This window comes from Haliotis cracherodii, unplaced genomic scaffold (genome assembly GCF_022045235.1).
Source record: "Haliotis cracherodii isolate W230 unplaced genomic scaffold, xgHalCrac1.p SCAF_11, whole genome shotgun sequence".
NCBI classification, from domain to species: Eukaryota; Metazoa; Mollusca; class Gastropoda; order Lepetellida; family Haliotidae; genus Haliotis; species Haliotis cracherodii.
This window is the reverse complement of record NW_027266266.1, coordinates 2,310,701-2,335,192: the sequence shown is the minus strand read 5'-3', so window position 1 is coordinate 2,335,192 and position 24,492 is coordinate 2,310,701. Positions and strand designations below refer to the sequence as shown.

Genomic DNA, 24,492 nt, shown 5'->3' with positions numbered 1-24,492 from the left:
ATGCTGGAATATTGCTCGACATGAAGGGAAAGTTGAAGTCACCTCTCTTGTCATACTGTCTTGTGGAGAGTGTTTTGTCACTCTGAATCTTTATGCATGGATCTAAATATTGAGACAGATGAGGCGGCCTCACTGGTCTCCTTTTTTCCTGGTTCAGGTGGGTAAATCAGTAGAAGGGATTTGGCTATTTGATTGTTATTGAACCATATCAGATCATCGATATACCTGAAGCTTAAGTTAAACTTCGTGGCCAAATAACCTTGTTTTGACTTTCCCAATCTGAACAGAAATATGCATAAAGAAACAGATCCGCAAGGAGGGGAGCACAATTGGTGCCCATGGGTATGCCTACGTCTTGCCTCATTGTCTAAACTCCAAATTTTATGTAGATGTTATCAATGAGGAAGTCCGGCATTTCACATATTGTTTTCTCAGTATACTTCAGATGGCATTTCCTTTCATTTTTCACAAATTGTCCTGAACCTGAAATTGTGTTCACCAAATTTTGTAACAAAAGCCCTATTAATCAAAGAAGTTTTCCCTTAAGTTTGGCATGTGGGATAGTGGTGTACAAAGTTGAAAAACAGAAATGTCTTGACAGAATGGAACTTGGTTCTTTTCTGAGATTGCAAAAAGTCAAGCAAATCTTTTGAGCTTTTGAAAAATCCAAATGGTATGAATTCCACTTGTCTCAAATACTTTCTGTGGTGGTACATTTGCTGGACACAGCAATATATCTCTCTTTGTACAGATTTTTATGGAGCTTTGGAATCCAGTACAAAAGAGGAATGGACATGTCTTCAGGTTTTAGAGTCAAGTCAAAAGTGGACAGTAGTGAGTTGTGGTTTTGGCAGATTCCTTCCTCAGTTAACATACTGGCCTGATATGTGGTATTATGTGATATGTCACTTATACCAAGTTCTTTGATCAAACAATTTATAAGATATTATTATAGGATATGTGTCACTTCTTACATTTCGCCTATGTGACGAGGTTCTTCATGTCTCGAAACAGCTTAAATGTTTTCCTTTACTGTATACATTGCAATAGTAAAGTTTGAAAAGGCCAAGAGCATATTCTACACATCAGTTCTTTGTCCAGTGGAGGTCGCTATTGTGGTGTCATTGCCTGGGTCAGTGAAGTGTCTAGAGCAGCCTACCTGTACAACCAGGCTAGTCACCAGGAGAGAGAAATAAGGAGTGGGTCAAAAACAGATTAAAAGCTACGATCACTGACAAAGGAGACACAACTCCGTAAGCAGACGTTATCAAATGATCTACCCTCAGTGACATTCGTGATCCTATCTTATCTGTGGCAGATCCTTACACTCGAGGCTGCCAGCTTTGAGATACATCAGCTTTAGAGCAAGTTACATTCATGTTTTCCCTTATAATACCGTTTATTGTCTTATAGTAGAATACAAGAACAAGAAGGTAATACAAATATTGAGACGTCCATTGCTGTTCAAATGCAGTTATAATGACATTTACAGTAACATTTCAGTGGGTGAACAGTCAAACATACACTGATTATATAGAACATATAGGTCATATGATAAAAACACATAAACACACACACACACACACACACACACTGCCATCACATATCACTCATGCATTCACACACACATACACACACACAGCCATCACATATCACTCATGCATTCACACACACATACACACACACAGCCATCATATATCACTTATGCATTCACACACATGCTGAAACAACCCTAAGACGTAATTATACATCCCCCCATCCCTCCACCAGCCCACATCCATCCACCCACCAGCCGAAACACTTACACCAATGCTGGTAGTTCCATGATACTGGTATATATTTACACATCACACCCATCATCCACTCCCCACACCAGCCCACCTCCACCCATCAGCCAAAAAACTTACACCAATGCTGGTATTTCCTTAATACTGGTACATAATTACACATATCCCTCTACCATGTCTACCTCCCCAATCTAGATTTTCACGCATCCATATTCCAAAATAGACACACAGATCACTGATGTGGCTTGATTTCACTGTGAATCCTCATGTGTGTCGTCAGTTGACCTGATTGGGTAAATGTTTTCTCACATTCAACACACTTATAAGGCCTGATTCCACTGTGCATCCTCATGTGTGTCTGCAGAGAACCTGATTCTGCAAATGTTTTCTCACACACCATGCACTGATAAGGCTTGATTCCACTGTGAATCCTCATATGGATCTTCAGATTACCTAATTCTGCAAAAGTTTTCTCACATTCAACACACTGATAAGGTTTGTCTCCACTGTGAATCCTCATGTGTCTCCTCAGAGTATTTAAATCTGCAAAAGCTTTCCCACATTGAACACACTGATAAGGTTTGTCTCCACTGTGAATCCTCATGTGTCTCTGCAGAGTACATGGAACTGTAAATGTTTTCTCACACACCATGCACTGATAAGGCTTGATTCCACTGTGAGTCCTCATGTGTCTCTGCAGAGTACCTTTAAGTGTAAATGTTTTCTCACACATGGTGCACTGATAAGGCTTGATTCCACTGTGAATCCTCATGTGTGACTGCAGGCTACTTGACTTTGTAAATACCTTCCCACATTCAACACACTGATAAGGCTTGATTACACTATGAATCCTCATGTGTTTCCGCAGAATACATGGAAGTGTAAATTTTTTCTCACATACAGTGCACTGATAGGGCTTGATTCCACTGTGAGTATTCATGTGTGACTGCAAGCTACTTGACTGTGTAAATACTTTCCCACATTCAACACACTGATAAGGCTTCATACCACTGTGAATCCTCATATGGGTCTTCAGAGAAGACGATTGTGTAAATGTTTTCTCACACACAGTGCACTGATATGGCTTGATTCCACTGTGAATCCTCAAGTGTGACTGCAAGCTACTTGACTGTATAAATACTTTCCCACATTCAACACACTGATAAGGCTTCATACCACTGTGAATCCTCATGTGTGACTGCAGATGACCTGATTGTGTAAATGTTTTCTCACACACGGTGCACTGATAAGGCTTGATTCCACTGTGAATCCTCATGTGTGACTGCAGCTCACTTGACCTTATAAATGCTTTCCCACATTCAACACACTGATGAGGCTTGATTCCAGTGTGAATCCTCATGTGTGAATTCAGGCCACTTGACTGTGTAAATACTTTCCCACATTCAACACACTGATAAGGTTTGATTCCAGTGTGAATCCTCATGTGTTTCTGGAGAGTACCTGATGCTGTAAATGTTTTCTCACACACGGTGCACTGATGAGGCTTGATTCCACTGTGATTCAGCATGTGTGTCTGCAGGTAACGTGACTCCTTAAACGCTTTCCCACATTCAACACATTGATGAGGCTTGATTCCAGTGTGATTCAGCATGTGTGTCTGCAGCTCATGTGACTTTTTAAATGCTTTCCCACATTCAACACATTGATGAGGCTTGAAATCACTGTGAGTCCTCATGTGTGACTTCAGAGCACTTGATAGTGTAAATGCTTTCCCACATTCAACACACTGATAAGGCTTGATTCCACCGTGAATTCTCATGTGTTTCTGGAGAGTACCTGATACTGTAAATGTTTTCTCACACACCATGCACTGATAAGGCTTGATTCCACTGTGAATCCTCATGTGTGTCTTCAGATTACCTGATCGTGTAAATGTTTTCTCACACACCATGCACTGATAAGGCTTGATTCCACTGTGAAGCCTCATGTGTGTCTTCAGATTACCTGATTGTGTAAATGTCTTCCCACATTCAACACAATTATGAGGCTTGACTTCACTGTGACAAAAGGTGTCCTTTTTCATATCACCAGACTTAATGAATGTTTTCCCATTCTCACTACACGTTTGAGACTGCTTTGCTTGACCTCCACAAGATTTATGTTTCTTGAGATCACCTGTTTCCAGCGTGTCAGTAGCAGATTGTTCCTTGAGATCACCTATTTCCAGCATTTCAGTAGCAGACTTTTCCTTGAGATCACCTGTTTCCAGGGTGTCAGTAACAGATTGTTTCTGGAGATCACCTGTTTCCAGCATGTCAGTAGCAGATTGTTTCTGGAGATCACCTGTTTCCAGGGTGTCAGTAGCAGATTTTTCCTTGAGATCACCTGTTTCCAGCATGTCAGTAGCAGATTGTTTCTGGAGATCACCTGTTTCCAGCATGTCAGTAGCAGACTGTTCCTTGAGATCACCTGTTTCCAGGGTGTCAGTAGCAGATAGTTTCTTGAGATCACCTGTTTCCAGCGTGTCAGCAACAGATTGTTCCTTGAGATCACCTGTTTCCAGCATTTCAGTAGCAGACTGTTCCTTGAGATCACCTGTTTCCAGGGTGTCAGTAACAGATTGTTTCTGGAGATCACGTGTTTCCAGCATGTCAGTAGCAGATTGTTTCTGGAGATCACCTGTTTCCAGCGTGTCAGTAGCAGATTGTTTCTGGAGATCACCTGTTTCCAGCATGTCAGTAACAGATTGTTCCTTGAGATCACCTGTTTCCAGGGTGTCAGTAACAGATTGTTTCTGGAGATCACGTGTTTCCAGCATGTCAGTAGCAGATTGTTTCTGGAGATCACCTGTTTCCAGCGTGTCAGTAGCAGATTGTTTCTGGAGATCACCTGTTTCCAGCATGTCAGTAACAGATTGTTTCTGGAGATCACCTGTTTCCAGCGTGTCAGTAACAGATTGTTTCTGGAGATCACCTGTTTCCAGCGTGTCAGTAACAGATTGTTTCTGGAGATCACCTGTTTCCAGCGTGTCAGTAACAGATTGTTTCTGGAGATCACCTGTTTTCAGCGTGTCAGTAACAGATTGTTTCTGGGGATCACTTGTTTCAGGCGTGTCAGTAACAGAGTATTTCTGGAGATCACCTGTTTCCAGCGTGTCAGCAGCAGAGTATTTCTTGAGATCCAGCAATACTCTCTCACCATCCGTCATTACACATGTTTCAGTAGGAGAGCCAGGACTCTGTGTTTGGCCTTGTATTTCCATTAAATGCTTGAGTGTGTTGAGATGTTTACTGAAAACACAAAGAAGTTGTCACTTTCCTTTGCAAGTTAATGCATTTTCTCCAGATTTTCCATATATAGCGACAAAACCCTTTCCATATCCAAAAGAAAAAGAGTCGATAGTACGACTCCGACTATATCATGAGCATGTGTTTATGAATCACTGTCAAATAGTAATGATACCAGGTGTTCTCGAAAAGGTGAGTGCCTCCTGCCCCACCGGTGACACCTGTCACAAACACATGCAGAGGCAAGTCAATTGTTCACCTGAAAAAAAACATGGGAACATATGATACAAGTCAAAATAGGGAATTTCATCGGACATCATTCTTCTCAAATTTGGAAATGTCTTCCACATGTCTACCATAAAACTTCTTGAAAGCTTTACTGAGACCTTTAATGTTGTAACCTTGATCAAACAACTTCTGACAAGAGTCGTATGACCATGATGACTGTCTTTGAAATCTAGGTAGAAAGAGCATGCTTGATTGTATCTCAAATGTTGTGAAAAGTAAACACCAAACATGCCAAAGGCTGGAGATGCTGGAATATTGCTCGACATGAAGGGAAAGTTGAAGTCACCTCTCTTGTCATACTGTCTTGTGGAGAGTGTTTTGTCTCTCTGAATCTTTATGCATGGATCTAAATATTGAGACAGATGAGGCGGCCTCACTGGTCTCCTTTTTTCCTGGTTCAGGTGGGTAAATCAGTAGAAGGGATTTGGCTATTTGATTGTTATTGAACCATATCAGATCATCGATATACCTGAAGCTTAAGTTAAACTTCGTGGCCAAATAACCTTGTTTTGACTTTCCCAATCTGAACAGAAATATGCATAAAGAAACAGATCCGCAAGGAGGGGAGCACAATTGGTGCCCATGGGTATGCCTACGTCTTGCCTCATTGTCTAAACTCCAAATTTTATGTAGATGTTATCAATGAGGAAGTCCGGCATTTCACATATTGTTTTCTCAGTATACTTCAGATGGCATTTCCTTTCATTTTTCACAAATTGTCCTGAACCTGAAATTGTGTTCACCAAATTTTGTAACAAAAGCCCTATTCATCAAAGAAGTTTTCCCTTAAGTTTGTCATGTGGGATAGTGGTGTACAAAGTTGAAAAACAGAAATGTCTTGACAGAATGGAACTTGGTTCTTTTCTGAGATTGCAAAAAGTCAAGCAAATCTTTTGAGCTTTTGAAAAATCCAAATGGTATGAATTCCACTTGTCTCAAATACTTTCTGTGGTGGTACATTTGCTGGACACAGCAATATATCTCTCTTTGTACAGATTTTTATGGAGCTTTGGAATCCAGTACAAAAGAGGAATGGACATGTCTTCAGGTTTTAGAGTCAAGTCAAAAGTGGACAGTAGTGAGTTGTGGTTTTGGCAGATTCCTTCCTCAGTTAACATACTGGCCTGATATGTGGTATTATGTGATATGTCACTTATACCAAGTTCTTTGATCAAACAATTTATAAGATATTATTATAGGATATGTGTCACTTCTTACATTTCGCCTATGTGACGACGTTCTTCATGTCTCGAAACAGCTTAAATGTTTTCCTTTACTGTATACATTGCAATAGTAAAGTTTGAAAAGGCCAAGAGCATATTCTACACATCAGTTCTTTGTCCAGTGGAGGTCGCTATTGTGGTGTCATTGCCTGGGTCAGTGAAGTGTCTAGAGCAGCCTACCTGTACAACCAGGCTAGTCACCAGGAGAGAGAAATAAGGAGTGGGTCAAAAACAGATTAAAAGCTACGATCACTGACAAAGGAGACAAAGCAGACGTTATCAAATGATCTACCCTCAGTGACATTCGTGATCCTATCTTATCTGTGGCAGATCCTTACACTCGAGGCTGCCAGCTTTGAGACACATCAGCTTTAGAGCAAGTTACATTCATGTTTTCCCTTATAATACCGTTTATTGTCTTATAGTAGAATACAAGAACAAGAAGGTAATACAAGTATTGAGACGTCCATTGCTGTTCAAATGCAGTTATAATGACATTTACAGTTACATTTTAGTTGGTGAACAGTCAAACATACACTGACTATATAGAACATATAGGTCATATGATAAAAACACATAAACACACACACACACACACACATACACACAGCCATCACATATCACTCATGCATTCACACACACATACACACACACAGCCATCACATATCACTCATGCATTCACACACACATACACACACACAGCCATCATATATCACTTATGCATTCACACACATGCTGAAACAACCCTAAGACGTAATTATACATCCCCCCATCCCTCCACCAGCCCACATCCATCCACCCACCAGCCGAAACACTTACACCAATGCTGGTAGTTCCATGATACTGGTATATATTTACACATCACCCCCATCATCCACTCTCCACACCAGCCCACCTCCACCCATCAGCCAAAAAACTTACACCAATGCTGGTATTTCCTTAATACTGGTACATAATTACACATATCCCTCTACCATGTCTACCTCCCCAATCTAGATTTTCACGCATCCATATTCCAAAATAGACACACAGATCACTGATGTGGCTTGATTTCACTGTGAATCCTCATGTGTGTCGTCAGTTGACCTGATTGGGTAAATGTTTTCTCACATTCAACACACTTATAAGGCCTGATTCCACTGTGCATCCTCATGTGTGTCTGCAGAGAACCTGATTCTGCAAATGTTTTCTCACACACCATGCACTGATAAGGCTTGATTCCACTGTGAATCCTCATATGGATCTTCAGATTACCTAATTCTGCAAAAGTTTTCTCACATTCAACACACTGATAAGGTTTGTCTCCACTGTGAATCCTCATGTGTCTCCTCAGAGTAATTAAATCTGCAAAAGCTTTCCCACATTGAACACACTGATAAGGTTTGTCTCCACTGTGAGTCCTCATGTGTCTCTGCAGAGTACATGGAAGTGTAAATGTTTTCTCACACACCATGCACTGATAAGGCTTCATTCCACTGTGAGCCCTCATGTGTCTCTGCAGATTACCTTGAAGTGTAAATGTTTTCTCACACATGGTGCACTGATAAGGCTTGATTCCACTGTGAATACTCATGTGTGACTGCAGGCTACTTGACTTTGTAAAAACCTTCCAACATTCAGCACACTGATAAGGCTTGATTACACTATGAATCCTCATGTGTTTCCGCAGAATACATGGAAGTGTAAATTTTTTCTCACATACAGTGCACTGATAGGGCTTGATTCCACTGTGAGTATTCATGTGTGACTGCAAGCTACTTGACTGTGTAAATACTTTCCCACATTCAACACACTGATAAGGCTTCATACCACTGTGAATCCTCATATGGGTCTTCAGAGAAGACGATTGTGTAAATGTTTTCTCACACACAGTGCACTGATATGGCTTGATTCCACTGTGAATCCTCATGTGTGACTGCAAGCTACTTGACTGTATAAATACTTTCCCACATTCAACACACTGATAAGGCTTGATACCACTGTGAATCCTCATGTGTGACTGCAGATGACCTGATTGTGTAAATGTTTTCTCACACACGGTGCACTGATAAGGCTTGATTCCACTGTGAATCCTCATGTGTGACTGCAGCTCACTTGACCTTATAAATGCTTTCCCACATTCAACACACTGATGAGGCTTGATTCCAGTGTGAATCCTCATGTGTGAATTCAGGCCACTTGACTGTGTAAATACTTTCCCACATTCAACACACTGATAAGGTTTGATTCCAGTGTGAATCCTCATGTGTTTCTGGAGAGTACCTGATGCTGTAAATGTTTTCTCACACACCATGCACTGATAAGGCTTGATTCCACTGTGATGCAGCATGTGTGTCTGCAGGTAACGTGACTCTTTAAATGCTTTCCCACATTCAACACATTGATGAGGCTTGATTCCAGTGTGATTCAGCATGTGTGTCTGAAGCTCATGTGACTTTTTAAATGCTTTCCCACATTCAACACATTGATGAGGCTTGATATCACTGTGAGTCCTCATGTGTGACTTCAGAGCACTTGATAGTGTAAATGCTTTCCCACATTCAACACACTGATAAGGCTTGATTCCACCGTGAATTCTCATGTGTTTCTTGAGAGTACCTGATTCTGTAAATGTTTTCTCACACACCATGCATTGATAAGGCTTGATTCCACTGTGAATCCTCATGTGTGTCTTCAGATTGCCTGATTGTGTAAATGTTTTCCCACACACCATGCACTGATAAGGCTTGATTCCAGTGTGAATTATCTTGTGTGACTGCAGATTACCTAATCGTGTAAATGTCTTACCACATTCATCACACTTATGAGGCTTGACTTCACTGTGACAAAAGGTGTGCTTTTTCATATCACCTGATTTAATCAATGTTTTCCCATTCTCACTACACGTTTGAGACTGCTTTGCTTGACCTCCACAAGATTTATGTTTCTTGAGATCAACTGTTTCCAGCGCGTCAGTAACAGATTGTTTCTTGAGATCACCTGTTTCCAACGTGTCAGCAACAGATTGTTCCTTGAGACCACCTGTTTCCAGCGTGTCAGCAACAGATTGTTCCTTGAGATCACCTGTTTCCAGCGTGTCAGTAACAGATTGTTTCTGGAGATCACTTGTTTCCAGCATGTCAGTAGCAGATTGTTTCTTGAGATCACCTGTTTCCAGCGTGTCAGTAACACATTGTTTCTGGAGATCACTTGTTTCCAGCATGTCAGTAACACATTGTTTCTGGAGATCACCTGTTTCCAGCGTGTCAGTAACACATTGTTTCTGGAGATCACCTGTTTCCAGGGTGTCAGCAACAGATTGTTCCTTGAGATCACCTGTTTCCAGCGTGTCAGTAACAGATTGTTTCTGAAGATCACCTGTTTCCAGGGTGTCAGTAACAGATTTTTCCTTGAGATTACCTGTTTCCAGGGTGTCAGTAACAGATTGTTTCTTGAAATCCAGCAATACCCTCTCATCGTCTATGATTACACATGTTTCAGTAAGAGAGACAGGATTCTGTGTTTGGCCTTGTGTTTCCATTATATGCTTGTGTGTGTTGAGATGTTTACTGAAAACACAAAGAAGTTGTCACTTTCCTTTGCAAGTTAATGCATTTTCTCCAGATTTTCCATATATAGCGACAAAACCCTTTCCATATCCAAAAGAAAAAGAGTCGATAGTACGACTCCGACTATATCATGAGCATGTGTTTATGAATCACCGTCAAATAGTAATGATACCAGGTGTTCTTGAAAAGGTGAGTGCCTCCTGCCCCACCGGTGACACCTGTCACAAACACATGCAGAGGCAAGTCAATTGTTCACCTGAAAAAAACACGGGAACATATGATACAAGTCAAAATAAGGAATTTCATCGGACATCATTCTTCTCAAATTTGGAAATGTCTTCCACATGTCTACCATAAAACTTCTTGAAAGCTTTACTGAGACCTTTAATGTTGTAACATTGATCAAACAACTTCTGACAAGAGTCGTATGACCATGATGACTGTCTTTGAAATCTAGGTAGAAAGAGCATGCTTGATTGTATCTCAAATGTTGTGAAAAGTAAACACCAAAGGCTGGAGCTGCTGGAATATTGCTCGACATGAAGGGAAAGTTGACTTTGGGAAAGCTGAAGTCATCCCTCTTGTCATACCGTCTTGTGGAGAGTGTTTTGTCACTCTGAATCTTTATGCATGGATCTAAATATTGAGACAGATGAGGCGGCCTCACTGGTCTCCTTTCTTTCTGGTTCAGGTGGGTAAATCAGTAGAAGGGATTTGGCTATTTGATTGTTATTGAACCATATCAGATCATCGATATACCTGAAGCTTAAGTTAAACTTCGCGGCCAAATAACCTTGTTTTGACTTTCCCAATCTGAACAGAAATATGCATAAAGAAACAGATCCGCAAGGAGGGGAGCACAATTGGTGCCCATGGGTATGCCTACGTCTTGCCTCATTGTCTAAACTCCAAATTTTATGTAGATGTTATCAATGAGGAAGTCCGGCATTTCACATATTGTTTTCTCAGTATACTTCAGATGGCATTTCCTTTCATTTTTCACAAATTGTCCTGAACCTGAAATTGTGTTCACCAAATTTTGTAACAAAAGCCCTATTAATCAAAGAAGTTTTCCCTTAAGTTTGGCATGTGGGATAGTGGTGTACAAAGTTGAAAAACAGAAATGTCTTGACAGAATGGAACTTGGTTCTTTTCTGAGATTGCAAAAAGTCAAGCAAATCTTTTGAGCTTTTGAAAAATCCAAATGGTATGAATTCCACTTGTCTCAAATACTTTCTGTGGTGGTACATTTGCTGGACACAGCAATATATCTCTCTTTGTACAGATTTTTATGGAGCTTTGGAATCCAGTACAAAAGAGGAATGGACATGTCTTCAGGTTTTAGAGTCAAGTCAAAAGTGGACAGTAGTGAGTTGTGGTTTTGGCAGATTCCTTCCTCAGTTAACATACTGGCCTGATATGTGGTATTATGTGATATGTCACTTATACCAAGTTCTTTGATCAAACAATTTATAAGATATTATTATAGGATATGTGTCACTTCTTACATTTCGCCTATGTGACGACGTTCTTCATGTCTCGAAACAGCTTAAATGTTTTACTTTACTGTATACATTGCAATAGTAAAGTTTGAAAAGGCCAAGAGCATATTCTACACATCAGTTCTTTGTCCAGTGGAGGTCGCTATTGTGGTGTCATTGCCTGGGTCAGTGAAGTGTCTAGAGCAGCCTACCTGTACAACCAGGCTAGTCACCAGGAGAGAGAAATAAGGAGTGGGTCAAAAACAGATTAAAAGCTACGATCACTGACAAAGGAGACACAACTCCGTAAGCAGACGTTATCAAATGATCTACCCTCAGTGACATTCGTGATCCTATCTTATCTGTGGCAGATCCTTACACTCGAGGCTGCCAGCTTTGAGACACATCTGCTTTAGAGCAAGTTACATTCATGTTTTCCCTTATAATACCGTTTATTGTCTTATAGTAGAATACAAGAACAAGAAGGTAATACAAGTATTGAGATGTCCATTGCTGTTCAAATGCAGTTATAATGACATTTACAGTTACATTTTAGTTGGTGAACAGTCAAACATACACTGATTATATAGAACATATAGGGCATATGATAAAAACACATAAACACACACACACACACACACACACATACACACAGCCATCACATATCACTCATGCATTCACACACACATACACACACACAGCCATCACATATCACTCATGCATTCACACACACATACACACACAGCCATCATATATCACTTATGCATTCACACACATGCTGAAACAACCCTAAGACGTAATTATACATCCCCCCATCCCTCCACCAGCCCACATCCATCCACCCACCAGCCGAAACACTTACACCAATGCTGGTAGTTCCATGATACTGGTATATATTTACACATCACCCCCATCATCCACTCTCCACACCAGCCCACCTCCACCCATCAGCCAAAAAACTTACACCAATGCTGGTATTTCCTTAATACTGGTACATAATTACACATATCCCTCTACCATGTCTACCTCCCCAATCTAGATTTTCACTCATCCATATTCCAAAATAGACACACAGATCACTGATGTGGCTTGATTTCACTGTGAATCCTCATGTGTGTCGTCAGTTGACCTGATTGGGTAAATGTTTTCTCACATTCAACACACTTATAAGGCCTGATTCCACTGTGCATCCTCATGTGTGTCTGCAGAGAACTTGATTCTGCAAATGTTTTCTCACACACCATGCACTGATAAGGCTTGATTCCACTGTGAATCCTCATATGGATCTTCAGATTACCTAATTCTGCAAAAGTTTTCTCACATTCAACACACTGATAAGGTTTGTCTCCACTGTGAATCCTCATGTGTCTCCTCAGAGTAATTAAATCTGCAAAAGCTTTCCCACATTGAACACACTGATAAGGTTTGTCTCCACTGTGAGTCCTCATGTGTCTCTGCAGAGTACATGGAAGTGTAAATGTTTTCTCACACACCATGCACTGATAAGGCTTCATTCCACTGTGAGCCCTCATGTGTCTCTGCAGATTACCTTGAAGTGTAAATGTTTTCTCACACATGGTGCACTGATAAGGCTTGATTCCACTGTGAATACTCATGTGTGACTGCAGGCTACTTGACTTTGTAAAAACCTTCCCACATTCAACACACTGATAAGGTTTGATTACACTATGAATCCTCATGTGTTTCCGCAGAATACATGGAAGTGTAAATTTTTTCTCACATACAGTGCACTGATAGGGCTTGATTCCACTGTGAGTATTCATGTGTGACTGCAGGCTACTTGACTGTGTAAATACTTTCCCACATTCAACACACTGATAAGGCTTCATACCACTGTGAATCCTCATATGGGTCTTCAGAGAAGACGATTGTGTAAATGTTTTCTCACACACGGTGCACTGATATGGCTTGATTCCACTGTGAATCCTCATGTGTGACTGCAAGCTACTTGACTGTATAAATACTTTCCCACATTCAACACACTGATAAGGCTTCATACCACTGTGAATCCTCATGTGTGACTGCAGATGACCTGATTGTGTAAATGTTTTCTCACACACGGTGCACTGATAAGGCTTGATTCCACTGTGAATCCTCATGTGTGACTGCAGCTCACTTGACCTTATAAATGCTTTCCCACATTCAACACACTGATGAGGCTTGATTCCAGTGTGAATCCTCATGTGTGAATTCAGGCCACTTGACTGTGTAAATTCTTTCCCACATTCAACACACTGATAAGGTTTGATTCCAGTGTGAATCCTCATGTGTTTCTGGAGAGTACCTGATGCTGTAAATGTTTTCTCACACACCATGCACTGATAAGGCTTGATTCCACTGTGATGCAGCATGTGTGTCTGCAGGTAACGTGACTCTTTAAATGCTTTCCCACATTCAACACATTGATGAGGCTTGATTCCAGTGTGATTCAGCATGTGTGTCTGCAGCTCATGTGACTTTTTAAATGCTTTCCCACATTCAACACATTGATGAGGCTTGATATCACTGTGAGTCCTCATGTGTGACTTCAGAGCACTTGATAGTGTAAATGCTTTCCCACATTCAACACACTGATAAGGCTTGATTCCACCGTGAATTCTCATGTGTTTCTGGAGAGTACCTGATACTGTAAATGTTTTCTCACACACCATGCACTGATAAGGCTTGATTCCACTGTGAATCCTCATGTGTGTCTTCAGATTACCTGATTGTGTAAATGTTTTCTCACACACCATGCACTGATATGGCTTGATTCCAGTGTGAATTATCTTGTGTGACTGCAGATTACCTAATCGTGTAAATGTCTTCCCACATTCAACACACGTATGAGGCTTGACTTCACTGTGACAAAAGGTGTGCTTTTTCATATCACCTGATTTAATGAATGTTTTCCCATTCTCACTACACGTTTGAGACTGCTTTGCTTGACCTCCACAGGATTTATGTTTCTTGAGATCACCTGTTTCCAGCGTGTCAGTAACAGATTGTTTCTTGAGATCACCTGTTTCCAACGTGTCAGCAACAGATTGTTCCTTGAGATCACCTGTTTCCAGCATGTCAGTAACAGATTGTTTCTGGAGATCACCTGTTTCCATCGTGTCAGAAACAGATTGTTCCTTGAGATCACCTGTTTCCAGCGTGTCAGTAACAGATTGTTTCTGGAGATCACTTGTTTCCAGCATGTCAGTAGCAGATTGTTTCTGGAGATCACCTGTTTCCAGCGTGTCAGTAACACATTGTTTCTGGAGATCACCTGTTTCCAGGGTGTCAGCAACAGATTGTTCCTTGAGATCACCTGTTTCCAGCATGTCAGTAACAGATTGTTTCTGGAGATCACCTGTTTCCAGTGTGTCAGTAACAGATTTTTCCTTGAGATTACCTGTTTCCAGGGTGTCAGTAGCAGATTGTTTCTTGAAATCCAGCAATACTCTCTCACCGTCCGTGATTACACATGTTTCAGTAAGAGAGACAGGATTCTGTGTTTGGCCTTGTGTTTCCATTATATGCTTGTGTGTGTTGAGATGTTTACTGAAAACACAAAGAAGTTGTCACTTTCCTTTGCAAGTTAATGCATTTTCTCCAGATTTTTCCATATGTAGCGACAAAACCCTTTCCATATCCAAAAGAAAAAGAGTCGATAGTACGACTATGACTATATCATGAGCATGTGTTTATGAATCACCGTCAAATAGTAATGATACCAGGTGTTCTCGAAAAAGTGAGTTCCTCCTGCCCCACCGGTGACACCTGTCACAAACACATGCAGAGGCAAGTCAATTGTTCACCTGAAAAAAACATGGGAACATATGATACAAGTCAAAATAAGGAATTTCATCGGACATCATTCTTCTCAAATTTGGAAATGTCTTCCACATGTCTACCATAAAACTTCTTGAAAGCTTTACTGAGGCCTTTAATGTTGTAACCTTGATCAAACAACTTCTGACAAGAGTCGTATGACCATGATGACTGTCTTTGAAATCTAGGTAGAAAGAGCATGCTTGATTGTATCTCAAATGTTGTGAAAAGTAAACACCAAATGCTGGAGCTGCTGGAATATTGCGCGACATGAAGGGAAAGTTGACTTTGGGAAAGCTGAAGTCATCCCTCTTGTCATACCGTCTTGTGGAGAGTGTTTAGTCACTATGAATCTTTATGCATGGATCTAAATATTGAGACAGATGAGGCGGCCTCACTGGTCTCCTTTCTTCCTGGTTCAGGTGGGTAAATCAGTAGAAGGGATTTGGTTATTTGATTGTTATTGAACCATATCAGATCATCGATATACCTGAAGCTTAAGTTAAACTTCGTGGCCAAATAACCTTATTTTGACTTTGCCAATCTGAACAGAAATATGCATAAAGAAACAGATCCGCAAGGAGGGGAGCACAATTGGTGCCCATGGGTATGCCTACTTCTTGCCTAAATGTCTAATCCCCAGATTTTATGTCGATGTTATTAATGAGGAAGTCCGGCATTTCACATATTGTTTTCTCAGTAAACTTCAGATGGCATTTCCTTTCATTTCTCACAAATTGTCCTGAACCTGAAATTGTGTTCACCAAATTTTGTAACAAAAGCCCTATTAATCAAAGAAGTTTTCCCTTAAGTTTGTCATGTGGGATAGTGGTGTACAAAGTTGAAAAACAGAAATGTCTTGACAGAATGGAACTTGGTTCTTTTCTGAGATTGCAAAAAGTCAAGCAAATCTTTTGAGCTTTTGAAAAATCCACATGGTATGAATTCCACTTGTCTTAAATACTTTCTGTGGTGGTACATTTGCTGGACACAGCAATATATCTCTCTTTGTACAGATTTTTATGGAGCTTTGATCCAGTACAAAAGAGGAATGGACATGTCTTCAGGTTTTAGAGTCAAGTCAAAAGTGGACATTACTGATGCATGGCGTTGGCAGATTTCTTCCTCAGTTAACATACTGGCCTTACATGTGGTATTATTTGATATGTCACTTATACCAAATTCTTTGATCAAACAATTAATGTAGTGATGCTTACATACAATGGTTATTATTATTATTATTATTATTATTATTAATATGATTATTATTATTATTATTATATGAGGCCTTGTCAGTGGGAACTTCAAAATTTTCATGCAGGGTACACCACCAATAACAACTAGGGCTGGAACCAAATACATTTTGATGATGATATTATACCTGATACTGTAAATGTCTCTCCACAGTCCACACACTGATAACATCTTAGCGCAGTACTTAGGGTGACATGCTGACCATGCTGACGGTGTGATTTGAAATAAACTCAATAAACTTGATAAAGTCAATAAACCTGATAAACTCGATAAACTCAAATGGAAGTGTCTTCAGTTGATTAATTCTCGTACCATGACTACTGTTATGCCATAAAAGAGCAATTACCATTACATCCTCATGTGGACAAAAAGAAAACACATGGATGTGTTGGAAAGTTATATACAAATGGTATGTTCCATAAAATATATTAAAAACAAAGAATATATTCTTCTTCTTATCTTGTTTTGCCGAACATTTACAATAAAAAAAATATGATTGAAATTAATATAAATGTCTTCCAAATTATTTGATCTTTTCATGCTAACGAAATGTCTACGTCATCACATTTGCTAATATTTGGATGCTAACGAAATGTCTACGTCATCATATTTGCTAATATTTGGATGCTAACGAAATGTCTACGCCATCACATTTGCTAATATTTGGATGCTAATGTGGTTGTTTAATTCTATAAATTATGGATACAATCTTGTGACAATTATGAGTTGACATGAAATATTAACGCACATATCTCTTTTGAAAATGGGATGTGTGCCACTTTTTACATTTCTCGTATGTGACGACGCTCTTCATGTCTCGAAACAGCTTAAATGTTTTCCTTTACTAACAGTAACAATTGGTCTTATTCTCATGACATATACATTGCAATAGTAAAGTTTGAAAAGGCCAAGAGCATATTCTACACATCAGTTCTTTGTCCAGTGGAGGTTGCTATTGTGGTGTCATTGCCCGGGTCAGTGAAGTGCCAAGAGCAGCCTACCTGTACAACCAGGCTAGTCGCCAGCAGAGAGAAATAGGGGGTTGGGTCAAAAACTGAATCACTGACAAACGAGACAGACGTTATCAAATGATCTACCCTCATTGACATTTGCGATGTAATCTTATAATCTGTGGCATATCCTTAATCTCGAGGCTGCCGGCTTTGAGATACATCTGCTTTTGAGCAAGTTAGATATATTATAATGCTGTTTATAGTCTTAAAGTAGAATAAAAGAAAAAGGGGTGTGCCACTGTTTACATTTGGCCTTCATGTTATTCTCGGGACATATACAACGCAGCAGTATTCATGAACAAGCCAAGAACATTTCTAACTGCCCACTCTGGCGTATTCCTGTAGTAAATACGCAAACAGATGATAAAGAGTCCGCCATGATCGTTGTCTAGTGGAGGCCGCCATTGTGGAGACATCGGTGTCAATGTTGCGCCAGCGCTGCCTACCCAGACAACCAGGCTGGCATTGGGTCAGTGCATTAAAACGCTGTGGTCTATTTGTTATAGTTTGGTTTAAAGTCTGTGGGGATATGGTTTACGGGAAATTGTTTAGGAAATTCATGCATTTCTAATTTTGTCTACAATTGTCTGCAACAATATATTTTTGGGATATGTGTGTTACACATTCCCGTAATGTTGCTAGTTATTCACCTATATTCTTCACAAAACTCCTAAATTTATAAAATGTGTCAGAAAATTTGTCTCAAAAACGAAAGGGAAACACTAAATCACCTACCGCACAAATTCCACAGAGTTCCAGCCATGTTAATGAACTTATTAAAGATGGATATTCAGAGTAATATGGCGAGAGATACTTTCTGCTCATGGTGCCATATCATTAACATTCAGTCAAGTCTCGTTAATCCGACAATCAGCTTTATCTGACACTTATGATGGGAACCGATAAATCAGTGCTATTTAGACCCTTTAATCCGACAGTCTTGCACTCCGACTCCGACACACCTAATTTGCAACGAATTAAGGGAATCACTAATTAATCAGTCTCGTTAATCCGACACAGTGATCGGTGTACTCCGTGGTCATCTGCCCGCAAGTACACAGCCCCTTGTTTTGATGCGAGACGAGTCGGCGAGTAGCTGCATATTTCAACAGCTGCAGAGATAAACTTGCTTAACAATAAACAATTACTACTTTAAATAACAGGATTAATCACTTGGGTAGATTACCTCAATCTCATTAAAATCAGATACAAGTTCTCGCTATCGCAGAGGACATCCCATTGCAGGTCACGTCAGAACAACCTTTCACGAACTATGACAGACCAATGAAATGACTAACAGGAAGTCAATGTTAGCCACTTAGAAAGCAGCTTTCTTAAGCTTTGTAGTACCAGTTTCTAACTTGCGACTTCCATTCCAGACTATGTTTTTTAAAGTATTTTAAATGAGTCATACAGTCCGTATCAGTTGTTTTGTTTTGAGCTTTAGAATTTGCATGATTAGAAACAATATGAATATTCCATTTATATTTTTTTTATAACGTGTTTGTATCGTTATCTATCGTGTAGTTGTCCAATTTTCGATCACAAACGATGATACTACTTAATTTCGTTTATCCGACATACTTGTTAATCCGACATAATCATATGCAACCAACCATGTCGGAGTAATATATATGACCTTTTCAAGTTGCGAGTGCATGTTCAATTCACAGAAATGAAGTCATGATAAAAGAATGTTTTATTGTGAAATAAACCACGCTTTGTTCTTCATTGTTCTTTATCGCGTTGCTATCTTATTTTAATAATTAAGTGTATGCATAAATATGTGACAGACCTTGGCATGGTCTCCATGTTGAATGTGTTTCCTCACTTGACAGACCTTGGCATGGTCTACATGTTGAATGTGTTTCCTCACTTGACAGACCTTGGCATGGTCTACATGTTGAATGTGTTTCCTCACTTGACAAACCTTGGCATGGTCTACATGTTGAATGTGTTTCCTCACTTGACAGACCTTGGCATGGTCTACATGTTGAATGTGTTTCCTCACTTGACAGACCTTGGCATGGTCTCCATGTTGAATGTGTTTCCTCACTGACATCAGTGGTAGCACAACCTAAACCTGATGTGATGTATATCCAGACATCATTCTGTGAAACTAAATACTGTGTAAACAAACACAAAATTTACAACATGTATGTTCACTGTATTTTGCTGACTAGATGATTACCAATATATATCTCAAGTTGTCATGGTAATATCAAATCCAGGTTTAAGTTGATCTTCAGCAACCAATGCTCGTCAGAGGCCAATAACTGGATTGAGTGGCTAGGCTTGCTGACATGGTTGGTGCATGTGATTGTATCCCAATTGCGTAGATTGATGCTCATGATGTCAATAACAGGATTGTCTGGTCCAGACTAAAGTATTTAGAGATCGGCGCCATATAGCTGGAATATTGCTGAGTGCTGCATTAAACAGCAAACAAACAAATCATTTCATTGGAGGGATTCTGTGAAACACAGGCATATCAATAGTTAAATTAATGATAATTGACTGTAAATTGATTGCCATTTCCTTCAAAAATATGTTGAAATGTTATGTCAAACATTACAAACATATATATGATGTATAGACACACATTAATAACAGTTACATAAAACATAACGTGAATTGTAACAGGTTCATGTACATGCATATTCTTTTAGCACTCTTCAAACCACTCTGACATACTTCAAATTGATTATTTTCTATTTATGATAATTATGAAAATTAGTATGCAAATATACACCCTTAATATTCGGTTTTGTATTCAAATCTTGCACTTTGTAGTAACTGGTTTGGTGCGAGGATGGTGATGAGCCATGCTAGCTTTATTCTATCAAGTTTGGTAGATCAAATGTCCATACTGTGTGTTGAAGGTATGGTTTAAAGCCCTACATTATCTGCATAATTTTCCAAACAGTGAGTTCATATTCCATTCATTTGAGGCGCATAAGTCATGAACTGCTATAAAATAAGTTGTCAGGAAAGTAAGTGGATATAACTCTAAATACTATTCTTCTGAGGCCACTGTGTAATGAAGACCCAGTCATTCATTGATGGCCACTCTTAAAACAATGATTTCTAATTATTCAAAGTATTGTGTACTGAGGTGAAAACATATTTAATGAAAATATTAATTGCATTATTTCGGTACTAAAATCTGTTTTTGTAATTTTTCAGGCGAGTGAAAAAGCCAGCTATAACAGACAGATACAAGAGTTACCCCCCTTTCATTCAATGAACAGTTGAAGGGGCACTGATCTAAAGCAATTCCCCGGGACTACTGGTTGCCTTTGTTATTGTTTTTCCCCCATGAGTACCCGAATGATACGCAACGCAACTGAGCGTGACAAGAGACTGGGCTACCGTCTGCAAGGACAGCTGAATAAATTTAGAGGCAATATTTGTTTTACTCATTCTTGAACACTGATTGGTTAACCCTAGATCTATAAAGATTTCGATAAAGGGCGCATGTTGATTAATTTCTTCAGCCTAAACAAACAGATAAAAAGAAGCTCATCGGATGTCTCCATTAGAAAATAGTTATATGATTGTTATAGTTTAATAATAAAAGAGTATCCATGCAGTGAAAGCATTTTCGGATTTCAAATTGCGTCGTAATACAATTACTACTCCCTTGTTGTCATCAACGTTTTCTTGTATAACCCTACACTGGTGTGTATTTGTTGTCATTCACTTGATGCTCAGTTAATGAATTTATCACAGGTATAATTAGTGGTAGCACCGTTCAGAATACCTGACAAAGGTTCCCATTTGGCATTTATTGTGTCTGGGGTAATTATTCAATCTAAATCCAGGTTTGAAGTGAGGTGAAATGTGTGTTATGTAATATGCATGTGGCAGCCCAGCAAGAGATGAATGATCATTTGATTTACTTTTTGGTAAATCAATGGATCATTCCTAGCCATCAAAGGATCAACAGAGAATACGTTGATAGATTAATCACTGTTATTTTGCACAGTGGATATGTCAAAAGTAAGTGTTTACATGTGTTGGTTTACTAAAGCAGATGGAATACACTCATCATGCTCATACCATGGCGTGAAGTGCCGATGTAAAAACAACTTTCTTTGTTCAAAGAATTAACCGAAAACACCTTGATTGTTTGCTCATTGTTATCTAACTTAATGGATTTAGTTAAGAACCGTGGACATAATGAAAATGGTTGCCGTGTGGGCTTTCTCAGCTGACCTTTGAGACTTCAAACCTATGTGAAACAACTAAAACCAACCAAGTGATCAGTTGAAAATCGAACACGGGTTATAATATCACGAAACGCTATATATGTTTTAAAATGTTGAGACACGTGACATCGAATAAGTTTTTTTTTTATACAGCTGCAGACGTGTGGTATATTGTTCGGGAGTAGTGCACTTTACCGGGCGCACTTTTTCAGATCCAATTAGCGCTGTGGGGGCTCGAACGCGCTTCGCCGGCTCACCGGTTCTGCTAATTAATGCGTTAATTAGCCGACGCTCTACCACTGGACCACAGGCGCTATCACATGTAATCAGTGCTCGTTCAACGGGTCATTAGAATCCCCATTGACATGCTCGCGTAATCAGTAAACAATGAATTGCGCATGCGTATGACGTCACGGTCCGCGCTCCCATTCATGTTTTCTTGAAATCACACCCGCAATTGTTTTTGTCAGCATGACCGACCAATGGGATTAAAAGGATTAACGCTTGTAAAGGTAAGAATTTATGGCTCACCCTTGCCCAAAGCAGGCTAACCCTAATGACCGAAAACGGGTGTTGGATCGTAAAGACGTGTAAGTTTCCCTAAGACCGATAAACGGGTGTTGGATCGTAAAGACGTGTAAGTTTCCCTAAGACCGAAAAGGGGTGTTTGATTGTAAAGATGTGTAAGTTTCCCTAAGATCGAAAACGGGTGTTTGATTGTAAAGATGTGTAAGTTTCCCTAAGACCGAAAACGGGTGTTGGATCGTGAAGCGAGAGTCACCAGAGCGTGAGGCACGGTAACGGTATAACGAGACAGCAGTGGCACTATAGCGCGGTAATTGAGCGGATGGTAGAGCTCGGGCTGCGCCCGGTAAACTGCATTGTTGCCTATTGTTCCTTTATGTGGATATTCACGGATACATTCGCAGCAGCACAGGTCGCGAACTCGTCTAGATTTCTGCTAATACTTCCGGGTACTCACGAGGAAAAACAATAACAAAGGCAACAACCAGTCTCGGGGAATTGCTTTAGATCAGTACCCCTTTAATTCTGAACACCTCTCAAACAAAGTAATTTATCCCGCAATGATTTTTTAATCTTTTGTTATGAAACCTTTTTTCAATGGTAGATCTAATTGGGGTCTCCTTTTTTTCATCAGAAGGCAACATTACACAATCGTCTGGGATCCGTACCGGAAATGGAACGGCGTCTGTTTCATTTTCATCAAAGAAGATGCTAAACATGGATGAAATAAAATTGTGAAATAAAAGCTTACCTCTTGAAGTTTTATGATGGTCTGTTAGACATCAAAATGTCATCATACGCTGCCAAGTCTGATCGTTTGAAAAGCAAATCCATCGACAACAACCTGCATCGGCAAAAATAGTAACTCTCTTGTGGGGAAACACGGAAAATTGTTATATTAGAGTTCTTCCCCTTTGAAACGACATAGAACTATATATATTATGGACGCTTCTTGGCTAAAGGAAATAAAAAGAAACTTCTCCACGGCTTACACAGATGTTATCAGAGACCATATAATAGATAATCTATTATATGGTCACTGATGTCATTGTGTCAGGTGTGGATAGTCATTTTGATGTGCTGAATTAAGCCTTTGCGAATAAGTTGACAAATAATGCAAAGAAGAAGATTTGGAAAGATATCACCACGAAGTTAGCGCCTTTGTTCTGGTGATTTTGATACGTTAAAACGAAACTCTCATAAAATCTAAAGTGAGATCAATGTAGGTTGATGTCTATGATTTTCCACCATGAAAATATGGGGGCATTATATTACATATTCATTTATCTATTTCAACTTACCAAAAAACGCAACACGATGTTGTCACGTGTTTCCATAGTCAGAAATTATGAGGAATAATGAAACAAATTGAAAAGAGGGACGGTTATTTTTAGAGAAGTGGTTAATATGGCGCGATACGGGATTACATCATGTAGTAGCAGTAAGTTCCCCCCTGCTGAATGGGTATAAAAATCCACATCAACGGCTGTTCATACAGTCCTTATAACGGCAGTAGAGGCGGTGACAGAATGCTAAGACTGAATGCAGCTCAACGGAACAACGCCATTGGGAGATTACAAGCTGGAGCAACTCAGCAAGAAGTGGCCAGGCACTTTGGTGTATCCAGACAGGCAATCTCCGCACTGTGGACCCGAAACAACAACACCAACAGAGTTGACGACAGACCAAGGTCAGGAAGACCAAGGGTGACAACCCAAGCACAAGATAAATACATTCGGCTGCGACACCTCCGTGACCGCACTACCACAGCCACGTCTACAACCACACAGATCCCTGGGGTACGCAGAATATCAGATCAAACGGTACGCAACAGACTGAGGAAGGCTGGACTTTGCACGAAGACCTGTTCGACGTCATGTATTGACCCAACGTCATCTGGCGGACCGTCTGCTTTGGTGCCAACAGAGGGTTAGATGGGCACGTGCAAGGTTGAGAAATGTGCCGTTTATTGACGAGTCCCGTTTCCTACTCACACGTGCTGATGGGCGCGCACGTGTCTACAGACGTCGGGGTGAATGTTACGCCCCCAACTGTGTGCAGCAGGTTGTCCCATTTGGCGGCGGGAGTGTCATGG

At 40.0% G+C, this 24,492-nt stretch overlaps 1 protein-coding gene across 1 annotated transcript; it reads right to left on the bottom strand.

The window, feature by feature from the left end:
- Nucleotides 1–1,890: 1,890 nt before the first annotated feature.
- On the bottom strand, nucleotides 1,891–23,264 carry LOC139456017 (uncharacterized). Its single transcript, XM_071237535.1, has 7 exons — nucleotides 23,149–23,264; nucleotides 14,850–15,124; nucleotides 12,656–14,807; nucleotides 9,778–10,094; nucleotides 9,430–9,693; nucleotides 7,584–9,360; nucleotides 1,891–5,038 (listed from the first exon to the last, which is right to left on the bottom strand). Exons 2-7 carry the CDS (start codon nucleotides 15,094–15,096, stop codon nucleotides 2,020–2,022), a joined length of 7,776 nt encoding a protein of 2,591 aa, XP_071093636.1. The 5' UTR covers nucleotides 15,097–15,124; nucleotides 23,149–23,264; the 3' UTR covers nucleotides 1,891–2,019.
- Between the last annotated feature and the right edge of the window lie 1,228 nt (nucleotides 23,265–24,492).

Excerpts from the sequence above, each read along its gene's own strand:
- LOC139456017 (XM_071237535.1), bottom strand. The coding sequence starts at position 15,096 with ATGGAAACACAAGGCCAAACACAGAATCCTGTCTCTCTTACTGAAACA. Across the intron at positions 14,808-14,849 it reads TGCTGACACCCTGGAAACAG|GTGATCTCCAGAAACAATCT; the intron begins GTGATCTCCAGA and ends CGCTGGAAACAG. Across the intron at positions 9,361-9,429 it reads AGCAAAGCAGTCTCAAACGT|TCAAGCCTCATAAGTGTGAT; the intron begins GTAGTGAGAATG and ends GTCACAGTGAAG.